Genomic DNA, 21,847 nt, shown 5'->3' with positions numbered 1-21,847 from the left:
TATCACCATTCAGTTCAAAAATATTTTCTTATATCCATTTGTTGTTTAATTTAATCCCTAGTTTAATTCTAGTTTAATCTGATTATTTAGAAGTGCATTGCTTAAATTCCGAACATCAAATATTTGGGGACTTTTTTAGTTTTCTTTTTTTCTTATTGATTCCTTGTTTAATTCTAATGTGGTCAGAGAACATACTTTTTATGATTTCAGTCTTTGAAAGTGATGAAACTTACTTTCAGGTACAGTATAAAGTCAATTTAGTCATTTAGGGATTTTTCTTATAAAAAGGGAAAGCCGGAATCTGATTGGTTGAGAACTTGGTAGAATCACGATGTTTGCTAAGACAACTCAAAGAAGTCTTTTTATTTCTACTATTTATTGTTATTATTATTTTTAAAAGTTAGCATTGTTACATAAGTTGGTTTTAGGCAGGAGAGCCAATTGCCTCCGGGCCGGGAACGTTTTGTCCCCCAGTGCCAGAGGCACTCCTAGGCAGTCCAGGTTGAGAGCCGGCCGGAACCTTGGCGCCGCGACGCCTGTTTCCGGCGGGCTCCTTAGAGCGCGGAACAGCTTGGGGCCGAAGGACCATGAGAGGGCCGGAACCGGGTCCCGAAGCTACGATGGAGGGGGACGTGCTTGACACTCTAGAGGCGCTGGGGTGAGTAGTCCTGAGGCCGCCTTTTCCCCGAAAACGTAAGCTGTCCCTCCGATGGCTGCCTCAGTCTCCTCCCCGTGGGCCTTCGCTGAGCTCTTGCCGCTCGGTGCAGGCCTCCGTCCCTGCCTCCGGCGCGGACAGAGTTAAGAGAGAGGCGGGAGAGAAATCCGCTTGGGGGGTGGAGCAGGCCTGGAGAGCTGGGGCGCTTGTCCCCCTCTTCCGAACTCCTTGCCTCGGAACTCCGCAGCCGGGACCCGCGGCGAAGGCGCGGAGGGGTCCGGCTGGCAGCACCCCTTTGGGGAATTAGTTGCTGCCCCGCGGGTGGTATTATTGTTGACGCTCCGGGGGAGAGGCGCTGGAAGCCGGAGTGCAGCTGTTGACTGTTGTCTCCTGCCTTGTACAACCTGTGGATTAATTAGGGCGCGGGAGTGAATCTCCTGCTTCCTTGACCCGAGAAAGGGGTTTTAGTTCAGTGCAAATCCATTCATTTCACCGTTTCTTCCATTCATTAACAACATACTAATATGGTGTTCATCTGTATTCATTAATGCGTATTTGTGTGCTAGGCGGAGGAGGAAGACAGTTTTCAGATTACTAGTAGGTTACCTAGTCGGGGACTATAAAGAGTCTACTGGTGTTTGCAATTCAGGGTGGTTAAGTGCTTTGAGAGCTCCTGGAATGATGTTAATACTTGTAGGTATGGGTATCAATACATGCAAAATAGTCTCTCCTTCAGCCTCATCCTGTTTTTCTTCACAGCCTCGGGGTCCCTATCCCAAATTATCTTGTCCTGAACATTTATTTATTGTCTCTTGAACATCCACCCTCCCCACCCTCCATCCCCTAATACACAAAAGTCAGCTCCAGGAGAACAGGTGCCTTACCTGTTTTGTTCCCCAAAACATCCTACAACCAGATCTGCTACAATAAATAGTGGTTGGATGAATGGGTAAGTAAATGAAGAAAAGTTCAAAGCAGAGAGTGCACAGAGGTAAGCATAGGGCCAGATAGTTGCAAGTCAAAAAAATACACATTAATTAAAGACATTGGAGCCATCTGTAAAGTTGTGTGCCCTGCCACGTCTGGAGTTTCTTGGATAGGATAGGCTGTGCCTTTGCAGTGCTATCGTGAAGCTCGAACCACCCTCTCGCCCCCCCTTTACTTTTCTTAAAACTGCACTTGCTCCTCTATCAATTGCTTCTTTGGGACCCTGATAGTACCTACTTTGCAGTGACTCATTGTTACAGAGCCTTGCACTTACTAGATCCTTAATAAATATTTGTCAAGTGAAAGAACAGAGCCAGTGATTATTTAGGGGGCATTTTTACTTCTGTGAAATCCCGTGGAAATTTTCATGTAACTTGGTTAAGGAAGTAACCAACACAGAAAGTTAAAATAAATAAAGTGTTTCGGACCCAAACGGTTTGAGCTCCCAAGTATTCCAGATAAGACTAGTGGGATTCTATAAATAGTTTTTGAAAAATGGAAAGTCAGTGCTTTTTTTTCCTTTCATTCTTTGTTTATATTATAGGTGTTTTGAAAAATGAAGTTTGGTATAATCTTGGCTTTTATCAAGGAAAATTATTTCAGATTATTCACTATAGAAAGTAAAACAGTTTAGAACTGATTTAAAATACACTTTAGAACTGATTTTTCCTGGAATAATTAAGGACAAGATTTTGAAGTTTGAATTTTCCTATAATGATAATGAAAAGTGAAAAAAGAGTAATTGTTTATTTACAATATGTGTTGTAATTGAACATGCGTTTCAAAATCTCCATGTAGATTGTGAATAATGCATTTTCTGTTGTGATTAAAACATTTAGGATATCAGTGAAGGTACTTCAGTTTATCAGATAAAATAGGAAATTAAAGGGAGGAATTAAAAGGGAAAATCTATGTGAAAGAACAGTTTAGTGATGTAGTACATTATAAACGAAAACAGTGTAGTAATAACTTAGTTTCCTAATCTGTGAAAGGAGCAGGCTGGATCAGATTTCAGAAGTCTCTTTCAGTTCTGACAATCTATGATTTTGTAGAACAGTGTATCTCAACCCTGGTAATACATCAAAATCATGTTTGGAGCTTGTAAAACAATGTTTCAGTGTGGTATATACCACCAGCTGAGTGAAACATGATCTTCAGGGGTGCGATATAGGCATGCATATCTTTAAAAAGCTTCACAGCCTAGGTTGAGAACCACCATTGTGGAGGGAAATTTATTTCACATATTTACTGAGCACAGCTCTGTATTGGACGCTGTTCTGAGAAGTCACTGGTGAGCAAAACAGACTTGGTTCCTGTTCCAATGGAGCTTACAGTCTGGTGGAGAAAAAGACATGATCACACAAATAAACTAAATAAGTGTTTCACACAAATAAACTAAATAACTAAAATAAGTATTTCAAAGGAAAAGAACAGGGTGACATAATGTGGCAAGAGGACCTATGTAGTCTTAGGGGTTAGTGACAGATTACTGAGGAAGTGACATTTGAGTTGAAATAGGAAGGGTGAGTAGGAGTTAACTAGGTGAAGTTGGCTGGGAAAGGAGGACAAAGGTGTCCTTACAGTGAGGACAAAATATGAAAGACCTTAAAGTGGAAAGGATCTGCCATATTAGGAGAACTGGAAGGAGGCTGATGTAGCCGGAGGGCAGAGAGCAAGGACCAGTGTTAGAAGATTGGATCAGCAAGGAACAGGGCATGCAGCACCTTTTAGGCCATGTTGAGGATTTTGTTCTTTGTCCTGACAGCAGTGCGACATGATTGAACAATTTTAAATAAAAAAGAGAGTGATTAGATCAGGGGTCCCCAGCCCCCGGGGCCGTGGGCCAGTACTGGTCTGAGGCCTATTAGGAACCAGGCTGTGCAGCAGGAGGTGAGCAGTGGGTGAGCGTGGAGCGAGCGAAGCTTCATCTGCTGCTCCCCATGGCTCACATTACCGCCTCAACCAACTCCCCTACTCCCCCCCCTCTGCCCCCTCTGTGGAAAAATTGTCTTCCACAAAACTGGTCCTTGGTGCCAAAAAGGTTGGGGACCGCTGGATTAGATGTCTAGTGTGAAAAGTTACCTCTGTCAGCAGGGTGGAAAATAGATTGGAGAATTAGTTAGTAGTCTAGGCAAGAAGTGATGGTTGCTCAGTGGCAGTGGATATAGAAAGAAGTATATTACTGGTCTTAGTGATTTGATTGGCTATTAGAGCTGAAGGAGATGACAGTATAAAGGATTCATTTCTTCAACAGGTATTTATTGAGCAACAAAATAAAGTGATACACTTTGGAATCTCAATTGGACAGGGAAGAAAGTGAAGACAGCCGGGAGCTAGGAAATGCAGAGAATGCGGAGGGACCATAGGAACTGAGGTAGAGATGATATTAAGTGTGGTCAAAAGAGCAAGCTGGAAGGATAGATAGTAGGCTATGGTCAGGGAGTGACATGTTCAAATTAGTGATTTCGGAGGTGACGTAGTTCCAGGTGATGGCATGATCTGGGTGTGGCTTACTTATGTGCAGTGGCAAAGGTTGGAAAAGAGAAGGTTAGGGAATTGAGAGCTCAGGGTATTGGAAAGGGTATACATATGGGCTTTGAAGAAACTCAATATAATTGAAAAAAATAGGAATGGAGAGGAAAAACTGAGCACAGGGAATGTTGAAGAGTGTCCAAGAGATTGAAAGATGAAAACCACGAGAGAAAGAGGGTGGCATATCTGACTGGCCTGAGCCTGGAAGAGAGTGGGAGATATTTATAAGATAATGAGGGAGTTGATCAAAAAATGGGCAGAAGATCTAAATAGACATTTCTCCAAAGAAGACATACAGATGGCCAAAAAGCATATGAAAAGATGCTCAACATCTCTAATTATTAGAGAAATGCAAATCAAAACTACCATCACCTCACACTGGTAAGAATGACCATCTTCAAAAAGTCTACAAACAATAAATGCTGGAGAGGGTGTGGAGAAAAGGGAACCCTCCTACACTGTTGGTGGGAATGTAAATTGGTGCAGCCACTATGGAGAACAGTATGGAGGTTCCTTAAAAAACTAAAAGTAGAACTACCATATGAGCCTGCAGTCTCCCTCCTGGGCATACATCTGGAGAAAACCATAATTTGAAAAAATACATGCACTCCAATGTTCATTGCAGCACTATTTATAATAGCCAAGACATGGAAGCAACCTAAATGTCCATCGACGGAGGAATGGATAAAAGATGATGTGGTGTATTTATACAATGGAATATTAGTCATAAAAAAGAATGAAATAATGCCATTTGCAGCAACGTGGATGGACTTAGAGATTATCATACTAAATGAAGTAAGCCAGAGAAAGACAAATATCATATCACTTATATGTGGAATCTAAAAAAAGAATGATACAAAAGTGAACTTATATACAAAACAGAAATAGACCCACAGGACATAAAAAACAAACTTACTGTTACCAAAGGGGAAAGGGTGTGGGTGGGGAGGGGTAAATTAGGAGTTTGGGATTAACATATACATGCTACTGTATATAAAATAGGTAAACAAGGACCTACTGTATAGCTCAGGGACCTATACTCAGTGTTTTTTAATAACCTATAAGGGAAAAGAGTCTGAAAAAAAAATATATGTACGTATAGCTGAATCACTTTGCTGTGCATCTTAAACTAGCACAACATTGTAAATCAACTATATTTCAATTAAAAAAAAAAGATAATGGGGGAGCAGTGATACGGATGCTGTATTGGGAAGCAAGGAGGACAAAAACCCCACCATTTGACCGTCAGGCAGTTAAGAGTAAAATACCCAAAGCTAGAGGCAGTAGGGATAAATCTTTCTGAGAAGACATTGACAGAATAGGAGAGTTGTTTTTTATGGATGGAACATATGGAAGAGTTTGAGAAGCAGGAATAAGTGGAGAGCTGGATCAGAGGCAAGCCAGTAGGGTGGGTAAATGACAGGGGGAAAGAAAGGGTCTAATATTTTATATGTTGGCCGATGAAAATAGAAAACAAAGTAAATTAGACCCCGGCTGTGCCTTTCTGAAGGTTTACCAGTGGCCCTACTGGACTGAAGGTTTGGTTCACCCAGCTTAGAGCAGTGTCAGATCAGCAACTATGGTTCAAGTGTGCATGGCCCTGGGGGAGTCTAGGCCTAGGGGAGGTGTCCCCAGTTACTACTAAGTTATTACTCTTTGGTGTTACTCTTTGGAATAAGAGTAGCACTTTCCTAATTAAATAAGAATTTATAGAACAAACTAAGCATGATAATAATACCTATCTTATAGGATATTGTGACAATTAAATAAGGTAATATACATACAGCACATAGCACTGGCCTAAGATTAGTTTATAAATGTTAGTTGCTATATGATTATGATTGTTATTAGATATTCAGGTTTGTTAAATGCATTTCTTTTTTCTTTTTACCTATTTTGAGGAACTGAGGCATTAAAGCTTGTGTATTCAGGATTTAGTATTTTTGGTGATTTAGTAAATTTTTGCTGAATTTTAAAATTGGCATTTCAGTAAAAATAACTTACCAATAATATGAATTAGTTACATTTTTTCAGGAGCTTATGATTATTGCTTTATTGCAGAAGTGAAAGCAAGTAGGGGGAAATAAGATATTTACTATTAAGTCTCAATGAGAGGTGCTGTAAGATATGGTAGAAAGGTAATACAGGGGAACCAGTCTTGGTTGGAGGAGCAGAGACTGGTCTAGTCCCAGCTGTCTGTACCTGGCTGCATTACCTGGCCAGGTTATTTACTTTGTTTCCCTATTAGTGTAGACAGAAGTTTGAGTTCACATGGAGCATTTGGGGTCAAATCTGGATTTAAATCAGAGTGTCGTCATTTATCTTCTGATATTATCTTCTGGTCCTACAGAATTAGGATAATAATAACTTCAAATCATTGCTGTAAAGAGTAGATGAATTGGAATATTCATCTGGCCTGCTACTTTAGGCAGGTATCCTAACCTTGTTGAGCCTTAATTTCTTATCTGAAAAATGGGGCTTTGGAACTACTCACCCTTTGTGAAATATGACCAGAGAATTTAGAGAAAAAGAAACGCAAATGGCCTTTAAACATATCAAAAGATGTACAGTCGTGCCATAAGAGAAATGTAAATTAAAGCTATACTGAGATACCAGATGGTCAAAAATCCAAATGTTTGACATGAGTCAAATGTTTGGTAAGTTATGGGTAATGGATACTCTTCTACTTTAGTGGTACAACCCCTGTATAGGCAAATTTAACATTATCCAGCAAAGTTGGATAGCCATTTACCCTTTGATCCAGTGATCCCACCTCTAGAAATCTATCCCAGATATACACTGACAAAAATTTGCCCAATTTTTTAAATAGCAAGGCATTACAAAAAACCAAAATGTCCTTCAATGGGGGCATAGCAAATAAAATATGGTATATCCAGACAGTGGATACAACTATAAAAGTGTTTGAATAGTATCTCTACAGATCTCTAGTATATATAAATATGTGTCTTTGCGTGTGTATGTGTTTAAAAAAAGGAATAGAGGGGTTTCCCTGGTGGCGCAGTGGTTGGGAGTCCGCCTGCCAATGCGGGGGACGCGGGTTTGTGCCCCGGTCCGGGAGGATCCCATGTGCCGCGGAGCGGCTGGGCCCGTGGGCCATGGCCGCTGAGCCTGCGCCTGTGCTCCGCAATGGGAGAGGCCACAGCGGTGAGAGGCCCGCATACCGCCAAAAAAAAAAAAAAAAGAAAGAAAAAAGAAAAAAAAAAGGAATAGAACAGTAGATAGTAGGCTGCCTTTTATCTAAAAAAGATACATTTATGTATGTGTATATATATATTTTGTGTATATATATGTTTATATTTTAAAACATTATGGTTTAACAACCCCAAACAATAAATATGGTTTCCTATGAGGAAGGGAGGAAACAGACTACTAGATGGAACAGTATTAAGATTGCAAGCGAGAATTGTGTGAATGTACCTTGTTTTGTTTTAGACTTTGAAACTGTATAAATGTTTTACATAATTGTAAAGCAAAATTAAAATGAAATCAAAACAAAAAAAGAGAGACAAATCCCTAAAAATTAAAAGCAAAATGAAAAAAATATCTATCAGTGTATTGAGTAGGAGGTTTAATCACATGGAAAGGAATTGTTTTTCTATACATCCTTACTGGAATATATTCTAAAGATAAAAATATAAATTGTTTTCATTAATTCTGTTTTTAGTAATAATGCTGTTTTTTCTATTCTGAAACTATGTAATTTATGTTATTTTTATATTTACTAGGATTCTGTAAATGTCATAAAAAACCAGAGTTTTCATTGTAAGAGAAAAATAGATAAAAATGTAAAACAAAATAGGTAAAAACCCTATAATTCTAAATTTGAACTGGAAATAGCAGTGTGAACTCCTGATATGATTTCTTTTAAAAAGGTACAGTTACAGTGACTAACCTTTACGACCAGATTGTGTATTCTAAATACCATTGAAGAGAATCAGGACTTCTTGGAGAAATGGCTGGTTACAGGTATAGGGGAAGAACATATTGTCATAGAAAGCAAGGAAAATATTCAAAGAATAATGGGGACAAGTCAAAGGACTCATTGAGTAACATGAATGTGCTCCCACTAATCAGAGATAGGACAATTTGAGTATCAAAAGAAAAATAAATGCAATGCATTAAAACCCATCAACTGTGCTAAAACTTATAAGTTTAATAATGTGGGGGAAAAAAAAGCTCAGTTACAGAAAGAACAGTAAAAGTAGAAAACTGGTATCAAATTCAATTAAGGTAATATATAAAAATGGTTTGAAAATTTAAGGTTCTATTCAAATACACTTTGTAGCAGTGTTTAAAAGTATAAAATTATAAAAGAAATGGTTAAGGTTAAAATAATCTCATATGTCCTCAGTTTTAATTTTTTTAATTTAAATTTGCATCTGTTCTTTTTTCACTATATTACTTTTTTCTTATTCTTGTAACTAGTATAGTTATTAGACTCTATTCTATTTGACTTTGTTATATGTAATATTTATCTTAAAATTGGTTGATAATTTTACTAAAAAATTTTAAAACAAAGTCAAATGTTAATTATATAGAGCAGAAATCAGCAAACTATTTCTGTAACAGACCAGATAGTAAAAATTTTAGGCTTTACTGGCCACACTGTCTCTGTCACAAATACAGGAAAACAGCCAGAGAGTTTGTAAATGGGTACAGTTGTTGGCTGTGTTCCAATAATATTTTATTTACAAAGACAGGCAGCAGACGTTGATTAAAAAGTATTAGGTGTATTAGGGTTTTGTTTGTTTGTTTTAACCTTTTATATCTTCCTTTCTAGGTATAAGGGACCACTGTTAGAAGAGCAAGCCCTTATAAAGGCAGCAGAGGGTGGACTGTCTTCACCTGAATTTTCAGAGCTCTGTGTTTGGTTAGGCTCTCAAATAAAATCATTGTGCAACTTGGAAGAAAGTATCACTTCAGCTGGTATTGCTATTGAGTTTTATTTACTTTTCTGTTTACTAGTAAAATGAAATGATAGGTTATGCTTTACAGTTTTATCTATAATGTGCTCACTGTACAAAGAAAAGTCATTACTACAAAGAACTTCAATATGTGATTTAAATATCTTTGGATTAAATTTTATATTGATTAATCCAAAATTGGTTCTTAAATTTATATAAAATTATAAATAATTATTGTTTATCTGCTGTCTTGAACTTAGTATTGTTCTTTAGAAAAAGAAGAGTCTAAATTTGGTTATTTAAAAAGTTTAAGTTTTGAATACTGGTTATTTTGAATTAAGGTGTTTTTTTCCCTAAAGTATGCATATATGTAATCCCTAATTTAAGTTGTAGTACCAAACCTATAACTCAGGACATGGATTCACATAGGAATACGTTTATAAAAAAACTCCTGTACTAGCTCACAAGGTTTATTTAATTCACTACTGTATTGGTAGCTGGAGTTCTTGTGGGTCTTTGATTGATAGAATTTCAGACAGTGTAATAAAATGAAAAATAAAAATTGTGGGGGCATTTGCTAGGAGACCAGTAGCCTTCCCTTCTGATGCTGTCCTTACTTTTAAATTGTTTTTTTCCTTGCCAAATCTAATAGAATTCACTTGAAGCTAAGTAAAATAAGCTGAATTCAGAACTTATGACACAAGTTCCCACATAATTAGATGATGAAAGAAAGATAAGCTCTGAGGCTTAATTCGACAATAGCATTTATTATCCAATATCCAAATCCATAGAAATACCATAGAAATGGATCATTTGCTCTGAAGCCAATTAATAATTATAGCCGTAATAATGCTTTTAATATTTCAGTTACTAACAGAAAATATTTCCATTTTATCTGCTTTTATGGAAGGCCCATTAGAAGATATCAGAGATTTAAATATAAAAATATTTATGATTTCATGATTAGATACTTATGTTCTTGAATTTAAGTGTTGCTTTCCATATGTAGAAATATGTTTTGGTTACTTTGACCTAAGCTTTTGGGGTCACACATTTAAGGATTTAATGTCAAAGTGAAAATTTGGAATTGAATATAAAATTAAAATCAACTAGTGGTAGATTTGATAGTATCAGATTACATGGTAAATATTTAGTAAATGTTTTATACCTTTTCTTGTTTAAAGGGAAAGATGATCTAGAAAGCTTCCAGCTTGAGATAAGTGGCTTTTTAAAAGAAATGGCATGTCCATATTCTGTACTCGTATCAGGAGATATTAAAGACCGTTTAAAAAAGAAAGATGACTGTTTGGAACTTCTATGTAAGTTATGTTTCTTTGAACAATTTAAATGCATGTGTTTAATCTGGTTTGTGTTATTTTCAAGTCAAGATTTATGAACTTAATGAATCATTAGATATTTTGTGTATTAGAAAGTTTTTAATATTTGGCTTAAAATATGAAACTGAGATTTTTATATAAATGTAGTATAAATTCTACTAATGTACTCTTTAAGATTTCTAACACTTATGATTTATTTGGCCAATATAGAATGCCCAGTGTTTGTGACTTGTATGGTACTTCAGTAATTTTTCTTTCACTTAATTCATCTCTTTACATTTATGACTAATTGGCTAATGTGGTGATCTCCAAACTCCTATTTAATCTTAAAACTCTCTGAAAATAGGCTGCTAAGCAGATTATTAGATGTTAGGCACTGAATGATGGTTCAAAAATATTCATTGATCACTTTCTACTGTACCAGAAACTGCTCTAAGCATTAGGGATGTATCAGTTAAAAAAAAAAATTGTGCCCTTGTGCCACTTGAATTTTAGTGAGTGTGGCCTATTTTCATCAGGGGTGAATTTGGAGTACAGATTACCTGTATCTAAACAAATACTATGAATAACATCCATTTATTTATATTGGCTCCCTTAAAATTTTTTTTAAATTCAGTTAGTTTAATTTCATGCTATTTTGAAAGTTCTACAAGCAGTGACTATTTGAAAGAATTTTTCTAACATCTTCTATTATTGAAGATTTCTATTAGGTTGTACCATTTATAAAAAGTTGCATGTGATATATTCCTCTATGTTCTAGTGTTAAAATGTTAGTTTCATTAGAGCAGAAATCACGTTTATGTGTTTAACTACTGGTGGTGTTGGAAGTGTTGACATTGAATTATCTTGTTTGTTTTGGGGAGGATAAAAATTATGTGCCCTTCCCCCATTTCTTACACTATTTCCTTGTCTTCCTCCCATTCAGTGTAAGTCACTGATTTAATGAACCATTGTTATTAATGGGAGGTCACAGTAACCCTTAGGTGTATTGGGACAAAAAGAAAGGTAAGAAGCACTGGCCATGAGGAACTTGCATATAGGTAATCCTTAGATTACCTTATTCTTACCTTAGATATAGGTAATCTGTAATTCTTTATGTTAGTCAGTGAGAACTGTGTAGATCATGTTTCCCTTTTTGCCTTTGCTTCTAAGAAGCTCAGCAATAACGGTAATATAAGTTTGTGGTCCAAATAAAAGTAAAGAGGAGATATAAGAGAGGTTGGTGTAGTTTTTTCTGATTATAAAAATACATGCTCAGGAGGTGGGGTGAAATGGGGAATTGTTAAATGAGTACAAAGTTTCAGTTGAGGAAGATGAAAATGTTCTGGACATGGATGGATGGATGGTGGTGATGGTACTTAATGCCACTATACACTTAAAAATAGTTAGAATGGTAAATTTTATGTTACATGTTGAAAAAATACATGCTCATCATAGAAATCTTACAAAGTCGATAAATATGAAAAGAAGAAAATAATTTATAATTTCACTCCCCAGAGAGGATCATGAATAACTTTTCAGTGTATTTCCTTTTCCTTCTCTTTTTCCTTTGTACACACATATTTAAATAAGATTGAGATCTGTTACAGATGTAGTTCCTGCTCTTCCTCTTCTTCATTTAATGTATTGTGAGCATTTTCCCATCACTTAGTATTTTTTTAAAAATTTATTTATTTATTTTTGGCTGTGTTGGGTCTTCGTTTCTGTGCGAGGGCTTTCTCCAGTTGTGGCGAGCAGAGGCCACTCTTCATCACGGTGGGTGGGCCTCTCACTGTCACGGCCTCTCCCGTTGTGGAGCACAGGCTCCAGACGCGCAGGCTCAGTAGTTGTGGCTCACGGGCTTAGTTGCTCCACGGCATGTGGGATCTTCCCAGACCAGGGCTCGAACCCATGTCCCCTGCATTGGCAGGCAGATTCTTAACCACTGCGCCACCAGGGAAGCCCTCACTTAGTATTTTTTGAAAAAATAATTTAAATTGGCTACATAACATTCTATGCTATGGGCATTTTTATTTAATAGATTTCAAATTTGGGGGTATTTGGATTTTTCTAATTTATCTATCTATGGCTATGTTGGGTCTGTTGCGTGCAGGCTTTCTCTAGTTGCGGTGAGCAGGGGCTACTCTTCGTTGCGGTGTGTGGGCTTCTTATTGCGGTGGCTTCTGTTGTTGCAGAGCATGGGCTCTAGGCGCGTGGGCTCAGTAGTTGTGGCTCGCGGGCTCTAGAGCGCAGGCTCAGTAGTTGTGGTGCACGGGCTTAGTTGCTCCGCCGCATGTCGGATCTTCCCGGACCAGGGCTTGAACCCGTGTCCCCTGCGTTGGCAGGCAGATTCTTAACCACTGCACCACCAGGGAAGTCCCAATTTTTCTATTTTAAATTAATTTTTTTGTTCATATTTTTGGTTACTTAGACAAAGATCATGAACATTTAAAAAAATTCTCTGGTCTAGATATATTGCCATAATTTGCTCCAGAAAGGTTATACCAATTCACAGTCTTACCAGCATCTATTTCATCTTTATCTTTAGTTTGACTACCTTTAAAACATACTGATATAATAAGCTTCTTCATGTTCTTTTAGAATTGTTTGCAACGTGTGTAAAATGAAAAGGGCCACATTCCTTACTATGTGGAGAGCTTTTATAGAGATAAAAACTCACTGGACTACTGAGCCTGCGCGTCTGGAGCCTGTGCTCCGCAACAAGAGAGGCCAGGACAGTGAGAGGCCCGCGCACCGCGATGAAGAGTGGCCCCCGCTTGCCACAACTAGAGAAAGCCCTTGCACAGAAACGAAGACCCAACACAGCCAAAAAAATTAAAAATAAAAATAAATATAAATTAAAAAAACTCACTGGAAAAATATGTAAAGTATATAAGGCATGAAAAGGCATTCTACAGAAAAAAGTTTAAAAAAAATTGCTTCTAAACATGAAAAGATGCACAGTTACACCCCAGAGGTAAAGAGTTCCAAAAAAAAAAAAAAAAAAAAGGATACCATTTTTCACTTACCAGGCTAGCAAATACCAGAAAAAAAAAAAGTCATAATACAAGTTTGGGGGGAGTAAGCATTCTCATATACTACAGGCGTTGGAGTGTGGTGGGAGAGTAACTGGTACAATCTTTTGGAAAGGCAAATTTTCAATAACACAATTAAAATTCACCTGTCTTTTGACTTGGCAATTCAATGACTAGGAGTTCATACTAACTGTACAAAGATATAAGAAAAGAATGTTCATTATGGCATTGTTTGTAGTAGTTAAATAGAAATGGTACATCTTTGCAGTGATACTATTCTATAGCCATTAGAATGAGAGTAGATAAAATGTGTAAATATGGAATGATCTCTAAGATATATTGGTAAATAAAAAATGTACAGAACATGTATCGTATGCTCTTGTTTCTATAAAAGAAATAAAAGTGCATAGGTGGTAGAGACATATACTAAATACACACGCGCGCGCGCGCCTAAAAATATGCCCAAGAAACTAACACTGGTGATTGCCTCTGGGGAGGGGGAATCTGAGGATCTGTGGTGGGAAGAAGACTTTTCACTGTATTAGTTTCCATCTGTGAGGATTAGCATTTTAAATACTAGACTGAACTCTTGTTTGTACTGTTACATACAGCATGTTTCCATAGAACAAAGACTTCAGCCATGTTTCTGCACAAAATATAAATTTTTGAAGAACTGGTGATCTGCTTAATGAAGTTAAAAAGTCAGAGGGACCTTGGCATAGCCCTCATATGCAAAGTTTGATACATGTTGGTCTTAACTTTTTGTGGGTTCTTTAGACTATCATGTATAGATTACATGAAAAAATCATAAATTAGTGGCTCTCCATCCTGCCTGCCCATGAGAGTCACCTTGGGTCTAAAACCACACAGATTCCCAGATCCTACTTCAGACCTACTGGTTCAGAATCTCTGAGGGTGGGACCCTGGTACTTGTACTTTTAAACAATTTCTCATATTTTTTCTGCTCAGCTGAAGTCGAAACTGTTGTATTAAATTGTGTGTGTGTATAACTTTAACTAAACAAAAAGAAACCCCAATAAACTGTACTGTTGTAAAAGTTAATTTTCAAAAAGACTGTAATGATTTAAGATAATTTTTTGCTTTCCAAAATGATATTTTTTAGATTTTTTAAAAATTGAAATAGAGTTCACATAAAATATTGTTAGTTTCAGGTGTACCACATAGTGATTTGACATCTGCATACATTATGAAATGGTCACCATGGTAAATCTAGTAACCATCTGTCCCCATACGAAGTTATTACAGAATATTGACTGTATTTTATATTGTGTGTTACACCCCCATGGCTGATTCCTTTTCTTTCTGGAGGTTTGTACCTCTTAAGCCCCTTCACCTATTCTACCCCACCCCCACACCCCTTCTCTCTGGCAACTACCTATTTGTTCTCTGTGTATATGAGTCTGTTTCCATTTTGTGTTGTTTGTTTTTTCCATCTAAGATTTTTGAATGATTTTTAAAAATATGGCTGTTGAAAGAATGAAATAAAATGGTGACAGTGAAAGGACTTGTGAACAGCCTGGGGTGGTCTGTCTTAAAGGCAGTTTTTCAAATTGCTCTATCTGCTTAATAGATCAGTTAAAGCTATACATTCTCCCCTGGATTGAGCTGTGCATATCAGAATATTTTATCAGTCTTACACATTCTTAAGCATTTTAAAATTGTTGAAGTACAGGTGGGTCTCTCCTACTAGGCTTTAAACTCTTTGCAAGTAGGCACTATTTAAAAAAAAAATTTCCTTCTGCCCTCTTATTATTTCTTTTTGTGATAAGAATACTTAATGTAAGATTTACTGTCTTAGCAAATTTTTAAGTGTACAATATAGTATTGTTAAGTATAGGCACTATGCTGTAAAGTAGATCTCTAGGACTTATTCATGTTATATAACCAGTATGTATCAAACTTTGCTTATGAGGACTATGCCAAGGTCCCTTTGATTTTTTAACTTACTTATTTTTTTTGGCTGTGTTGGGTCTTAGTTACTGCGCGCGGGCTTTCTCTAGTTGCGGTGAGTGGGGACTACTCTTCGTTGTGTTGCGCGGGCTTCTCATTGCGGTGGGTTCTCTTGTTGTGGAGGACAGACTCTAGGCGCATGGGCTTTGGTAGTTGTGGCTCGCGGGCTCTAGAGTGCAGGCTCAGTAGTTGCGGTGCATGAGCTTAGTTGCTCCGCGGCATGTGGGATCTTCCCAGACCAGGGATTGAACCTGTGTCCCCTGCATTGGCAGGCAGATTCTTAACCACTGTGCCACCAGGGAAGTCCCGGTCCCTCTGATTATAAAACTTCAATAAAACAGATCACCGGTTCTTCAGAAATTTATATTTAACGAATATAAAATTTATATTTAACTAAACTCCTTGTTTCCTCCTTCCCCGGCCTGGCAATCACCATTCTGCTTTCTACTTTAGGAGTTTGACTGTTTTAGATTCCTCATAAAAGTGATATCATTAGTATTTGTCTTTCTGCGTCTGGCTTATTTCACTTTGCACAGTGTCCTCCAGGTTCATCCATATTGTCACAAATGGCTGGATTTTCTTCTTTTTTAAAGCTGGATAATAATTCCATTGTATACATATACCACATTTTCTTTATCCATTCATCTGTTGAAGGACACCTAGGTTGTTTCCAAATCTAGGCTATTATGAACAATACAGTAGTGAATATGGTAGTGAAGATCTCTTTGAGATCCTGATTTTCCCTTTGCATGTATACCCAGAAGTGGGATCTTAAAAGCATTCTTGTGCATTTTAACATTATTTGTTTTTCCCTTTTTTTATTATAGTATTTTTAAGTACAGAGCTTCAAGCTTTACAGATATTACAGAACAAGAAACGTAAAAATTCTCAATTAGATAAAAATAGTGAAATTTATCAGGAAGTTCAAGCTATCTGCGATACCCTTGGTATTCCCAAGTCAACAAGTTCTGACATTCCACTTATGCTGAACCAAGTGGAATCAAAGGTATTGTATTTGTTTTATTTTTCATTTCCCCCAAATTCAATTAAATGCTGATATGTAAATGTTGAATTAAAATACAGTTGACCCTTGAACAATGTGGGACTTAGGGGTGCTGACCCTCTGCAGAGTCAATAATTAACATACAACTTCACTGTTGTCCTTCTGTATCTGCGGTTCGCATTTGTAAATTCAGCCACCTGTGGATCAGATAGTACTGTAATTTTATTTAGTGAAAAAAATTCACATATAAGTGGACCAGCACAGTTCAAACCCATGTTGTTCAAGGATCAGCTGTATTTCCTTTAAGTACAAGATATACATTCTATTTAAAGAAACATTTATCTTCGTGTAAACTAAATTTTGGATTTGGCGTTAATATGCATGTGACCTAATTTGACTATAAGTAATATTCAGGAATGAGATCTTAATGAGTGAGTGCTAGGCTTTGTGAAGGTTTGCCCTGATAGAAATCCTTTTGCAAGTTTAAGGGTCCCTTTTCTAAACAAGGTTGTATTACAGTATAATGAAAGAAGTATAGTTATCCTATGAAGTCAAAGGCAAACTAAATTTCTTTTTAATGGATGTTGTTAATAGAATTGCAGTGTGGTTGTCTTTGGCAGTGAGCAAAGAAATGCACAATTTCTGGTGGATAAGTGTTTAGTAAATGTTTGTTGTATAGTGAATAAATGAATGAGTACCCGGATGGAGTAGTTAAAAACAACTAAAACCTGTGTACTTCTAGCTTTTTTTTTTTTTTTCCAATTATTAAACTATCCTTGTTCCCAGTCAAGCCATCGATTAGAGAGAATGATACTCTCACAGACCAAATTCTGGCTTAATTCCTAGGTTTTGTAGGAGTCCTCTAGGGGAATAATACAAGATTCATTTCTAAGGAAAAGAAAATTCTCACCCTCAAGAATAGGTACTAAAACTCTGTTTTTAGACATGCTGTTTTAAACTAAATTCTTGAATAAAGTACTCTTTGCATTGATAATTTATGAACTGAAAAATAAAAAGATTTGTCTTACTGAATGTCAGAGAATTTTAGTATCATTAAGATGAAAACACAGTATAAAAACTTTTTTTTTTCCCCTAGAACTTGTAAACCAAAGAATAAGCCTATGAATCCCAGCTCAGAAACACTGGTGTAGAGTTAATAAATTGCTCTTCAGAATTTATTTCTCTGGATTAAGAATGATCTGGGGTTGGCTAAAATATCTGGGGCTATTTCAAATTGAGACAGATTTCTAGACTCTTCCTAATCTCCCAGTGCTTACACATATTGATCCCAGAGAGGTGTTTTCCTTTTATGAGTTTCAGTTAGAATTTAAAAATACCCCCAAACCTCTTTTCCCTACTTAAAGCAAGCTGTAATGCCTGTGTTCAAGTGCTGGCAGGCTAATTATAAGGTAGTAGTTACTATGGCCATCATGGCTAAATATTTACCTATAATGACTTACTTCTCCATTCAGTTCCTATCAAAAGCAAAAATTTCCATATTTTCTTCTATGTACAATGTGTCCAGAAGACACTTCATCACCATTGGGGAGGAAATTTATGATTATTTTTTAGCTCGAAGCTGTTCAAATGTAAATCTAAAGTAATTATAGTAATATTAACAGCACACATACAGCATTTACTGTGCTAAATGTTTATATGTAATAACTCGTTGCATTCTTACATCACCTATAATGAAGTAGTAATATTATTATTTACAACAGCCATTTGAGAAAATTGAGGTGCTGAAAGCTTAATAAATTAGACAAGCAAGTTTCTAAGTAGTAGTAGTGGTAGACTGGAGTTTCAAACCCAGGTGGTCAACCTCAGAGTCTACTCTTAACTCCCTCTTTATCACAAGCAATTCTCAAAGTTATTAAAACTGTTATCTAATGTTGAAATACAGGGAATGTGATTATATGTGAGAAACTTAAGCATGCATTCAGAGTCCCTCTTGAGTAAGGGGTTATGACTAAAACTTTTAGTAGTATGTGAAATATCAAAATCGAAGGTATTTACAATAGTGAGGAATCTACAGAAATGATACGTTTTAAGAAAATAATAATTCTTTTCAATGTGTAAGAGTAGTGTCAGTAATCACTGTTGTAGTGGTAGATTTACTGTGATGTAAAGCTTAAGCTTTGGGTCCCCCTAATTTGCACAAGTTCTTTCTAAGCTCATTTTTCAAAAATAGCTTTCTCAAGATAAATTAAGTGCTATAAAATTCACCCATTTAAAGTGTACAATTCAATGAATTTTAGTATATTTACAGAGTACAACATCATCAAAATTTAATTTTAGAACATTTCCATCATTCTCAGAAGAAACCATGTGCCCATTTACAGTCACTTCCCATTACCACCACCAGTTTCCAAGCTAATTTTGTGTTCATAATTTTTAATTCTTTTTAAAAGAGGTCCCCCAACATTAAATAAGGTTCATACTCCTCAAAATGTGAACTCTTCCTGATTATTTTCTCTAGTTACTTTATAACTAAGCAACTGTAAATATTTCATTCTGTTTGAATGACCTCTGATATTGCTAAAGCAAAAGCGAATGTCTAAATCTTGTTCACCAGAATAAAAATGTTTCAAGTAATTCAAATCAGTGGCTTTGCAAAAGTAATGAAATGTGTATGTGGCGACTAATTGAGAGGGCTTGCTCTCCTGTGTTGTCTTGCTGAACAATGGAATGTGTACAGAATATGTAATGGAGTAAAACCAACATACTCAGCAAAGGTTTTGGTATCCCTTTTGAGAATTTGTCAGCATGTAAGAGTGTGCCATCTTAAGAAGAAACTTTGAATTTATTTCACATATAAATTATAGATTCTCATAATAAAACCTTTTAATAGCTACTTCTTTAGTTGTCCATGTACATTGTTTCTTACTCTGGAAAAGGTGTGCTATAGCTTGAATTAATGTAACGCTTCTTTGAGAAAGATACTCTGCATTGTAGTGATATTCTTTCCTATTATGTGAAGGTATATTTTAACTATTTCTCTTTAACATTGTATTAATTCTCTAGCATTCAAAGTGTTTTAAGCAAGAATAAGATCGTTTTAAATTAGGGATATACATTTTCACAATCTTTTATGTTTAATTTTAGGTGAAAGATATTCTCTCACAAGTCCAGAAAAATCACGTGGGAAAACCACTGCTGAAAATTGATTTAAATCTGGAACAGGCGGTAAGTCACCCTCCCCCACCTTTTTATTAGCTTTATGTAATTAAAGTAGTGAATATGACTTAATTTTATAGATGGGCAGCTAGATTTTACAGTGTGTAGCATGCATTTTTATATTGGAGAATTAAAATGGAATGATATTCTAGAACAGTAGGTCCTAACATTTCTTCACTCAGATTATTAATTAAAAAAAAAAAAAAACCTGGCCAAAAGTATGTATAGTGCCTAATATGTTAGCATAGTTGTAATTTGAAAAGTGTAGTAGCTCAATGCCAGCAAGATGGGAAGTTGTTGGTATTTTCTTTCCTTATTGGTCCAGACTACTTTGCAAGTAGACGTTTTACTTAAATTAACATGTTTGATTGAAGATCAGGTAAACTGTACCAATTGTAGAGTTTAATTTGTATGTTTAATATCTTCCGAATATTTTATATGTTCTATCAAATATCTTTATTTAAATAATTTACTGTAAAGTCTCATGGGATCAGAAAATGACCATCAAGTACCACCTTTTGAATTAATAGGAAGTATTGACCACAATTCTGAAATTTCTTTTCTGTGCATAATGAGTCTAAAGGTTATGATTTTTGTTTCCAAATTCTTTAGGAACAACTGGAAAGAATCAACGATGCCCTTTCCTGTGAATATGAGTGCCGTCGGCGGATGTTGATGAAACGATTAGATGTAACAGTGCAGTCCTTTGGATGGTCTGATAGAGCAAAGGTAAGGCTGTTTTTCCATTTGTGTCCTGTAGGTGGTACTCTGTGACAGCTCTTCAGGCTCTCTTGTCTTAGGTAACGATGCCACATTTGTACTTTATCACTCTGTCTGAAGCTCCTGCCCAGGCCAACTGCTGGTCTTAAATAATGATCCTGGTCTTGTATAAGTCCCTGTTTGCAAATATCTTAATTTCTCCCCATATCTTTCACATTTATTTAAAACTCATAGATGTTGTGATTTATGCAAGGATATACATAAAAGAAGGCATCATATGTGATAGTGAGATAGATATAGTGAGCAATGGTCAAGAAAGGATTTACTGCTAAACACCCTACAGTACACAGGATAGCCCTTCACAACAAGATCTATCTGGTCCAGAAGGTCAAAAGTAGTGGTTGACAAAATCTCTTTCTGATGTTATGAGATCAGATTTTTCTTTATACATAATATATTGTTATTTTCATTTAACAAATAGTTGAATGCTTACTCTATTTCATGTACACATTAAAGGATATTTATTAAAACATATATTTGAACAGCAAGTGCAACGTGGCACACTGTACACAAAAAGAGGTGACTCTTCTGTAAGCATCATGCCCGTCTGCTTATTGTGCTTACTGTTGCTTTGTTTATTTAACTAATGTGAGGTTCATTATTCTTTTTCAGCTTTGCAATCTGGTTAAAGTAACACATCACTCCTCAATGTTATCCTGTCTAAATCTTCTCTGATAAATAGCACCTGTCTGCAGAAAGCACCTGCTCAGAAGCAGTTTTAGACTCCCTGTAACTATTAAGCTTGTGAGAGGTCACCCAGGCTGAGAGGAAAGAAATTAACAGACAAGCTGCTACTGTGTTCTGAAATGATGGGACTGAGGCCACGTATTCTCTGGTTTCTCTCCTCATGGTCTTTGCAGTCTTTCCAGTATAGTATGTCTCTCTTCCTATTCCACAGAAGAATTAAAACCCTTTTTTCCCATTTGATTTATGTCTAAATCCTTTTATTCAACTGTCGAAAAAGTAAAATACTGATTTTTTTCTTTAGGAAAAAAAAAAAGAAGGATTTAGGAATGAATCAGGTAGCACTGGTGCCTGAACAAACCTTCTTAAAGGTGGCTTAAGGCTGTGGAGTGTGTTTCAGTTGAAGAGGGGGTTGGAGGTTGGGTGCATTCCCAAATATGAATCTCTTCAGGTAGTTTTCTAGAGAGCTGTCACCCATCATTCCCATTTTATGCCTGTAATCTGTACCCAGGCATCGTCTGGGATCCTCCACTCCAGACTGTAAGCTGGGACAATTATAGGAAACCATTTGCTTACCCTGTTTGAGGGATCATTGTGTCCTGTGTTCCTTGATGTCCAGTGTCTGAAAACCACTGGTTCACATGGGTTGTCCAGTTTTATAGTTGTTTCAGGTAGGAGGGTAAATCTGTGCCTGTTACTCTCAGATATTATTATTACATTCTTTGGATTAACTGGGCAGTTGTCCTGCCCCCATATTGTATCAACTGGGGTCATTTATGCAG

The 21,847-nt window shown here is 36.5% G+C and overlaps 1 protein-coding gene across 1 annotated transcript in view; it reads left to right on the top strand.

Annotated features, from left to right (window-relative positions):
• Positions 1–587: 587 nt before the first annotated feature.
• The window catches only part of FAM98B (family with sequence similarity 98 member B), a 34,934-nt gene continuing 13,674 nt past the window's right edge, over positions 588–21,847 (top strand). The window contains exons 1-6 of the mRNA XM_007460194.1: positions 588–658; positions 8,976–9,121; positions 10,284–10,418; positions 16,249–16,427; positions 19,530–19,610; positions 20,214–20,330. Of these exons, the coding sequence (XP_007460256.1) occupies positions 588–658; positions 8,976–9,121; positions 10,284–10,418; positions 16,249–16,427; positions 19,530–19,610; positions 20,214–20,330 (729 nt within the window). The remainder of the gene's footprint in view (positions 659–8,975; positions 9,122–10,283; positions 10,419–16,248; positions 16,428–19,529; positions 19,611–20,213; positions 20,331–21,847) is intronic.

The sequence above is a fragment of the Lipotes vexillifer genome, unplaced genomic scaffold, assembly GCF_000442215.2.
Source record: "Lipotes vexillifer unplaced genomic scaffold, Lipotes_vexillifer_v1.1 scaffold408, whole genome shotgun sequence".
Classification (NCBI taxonomy): domain Eukaryota; kingdom Metazoa; phylum Chordata; class Mammalia; order Artiodactyla; family Lipotidae; genus Lipotes; species Lipotes vexillifer.
The sequence above is the reverse complement of the archived record's forward strand: the minus strand, read 5'-3'. Positions and strand labels throughout refer to the sequence as shown.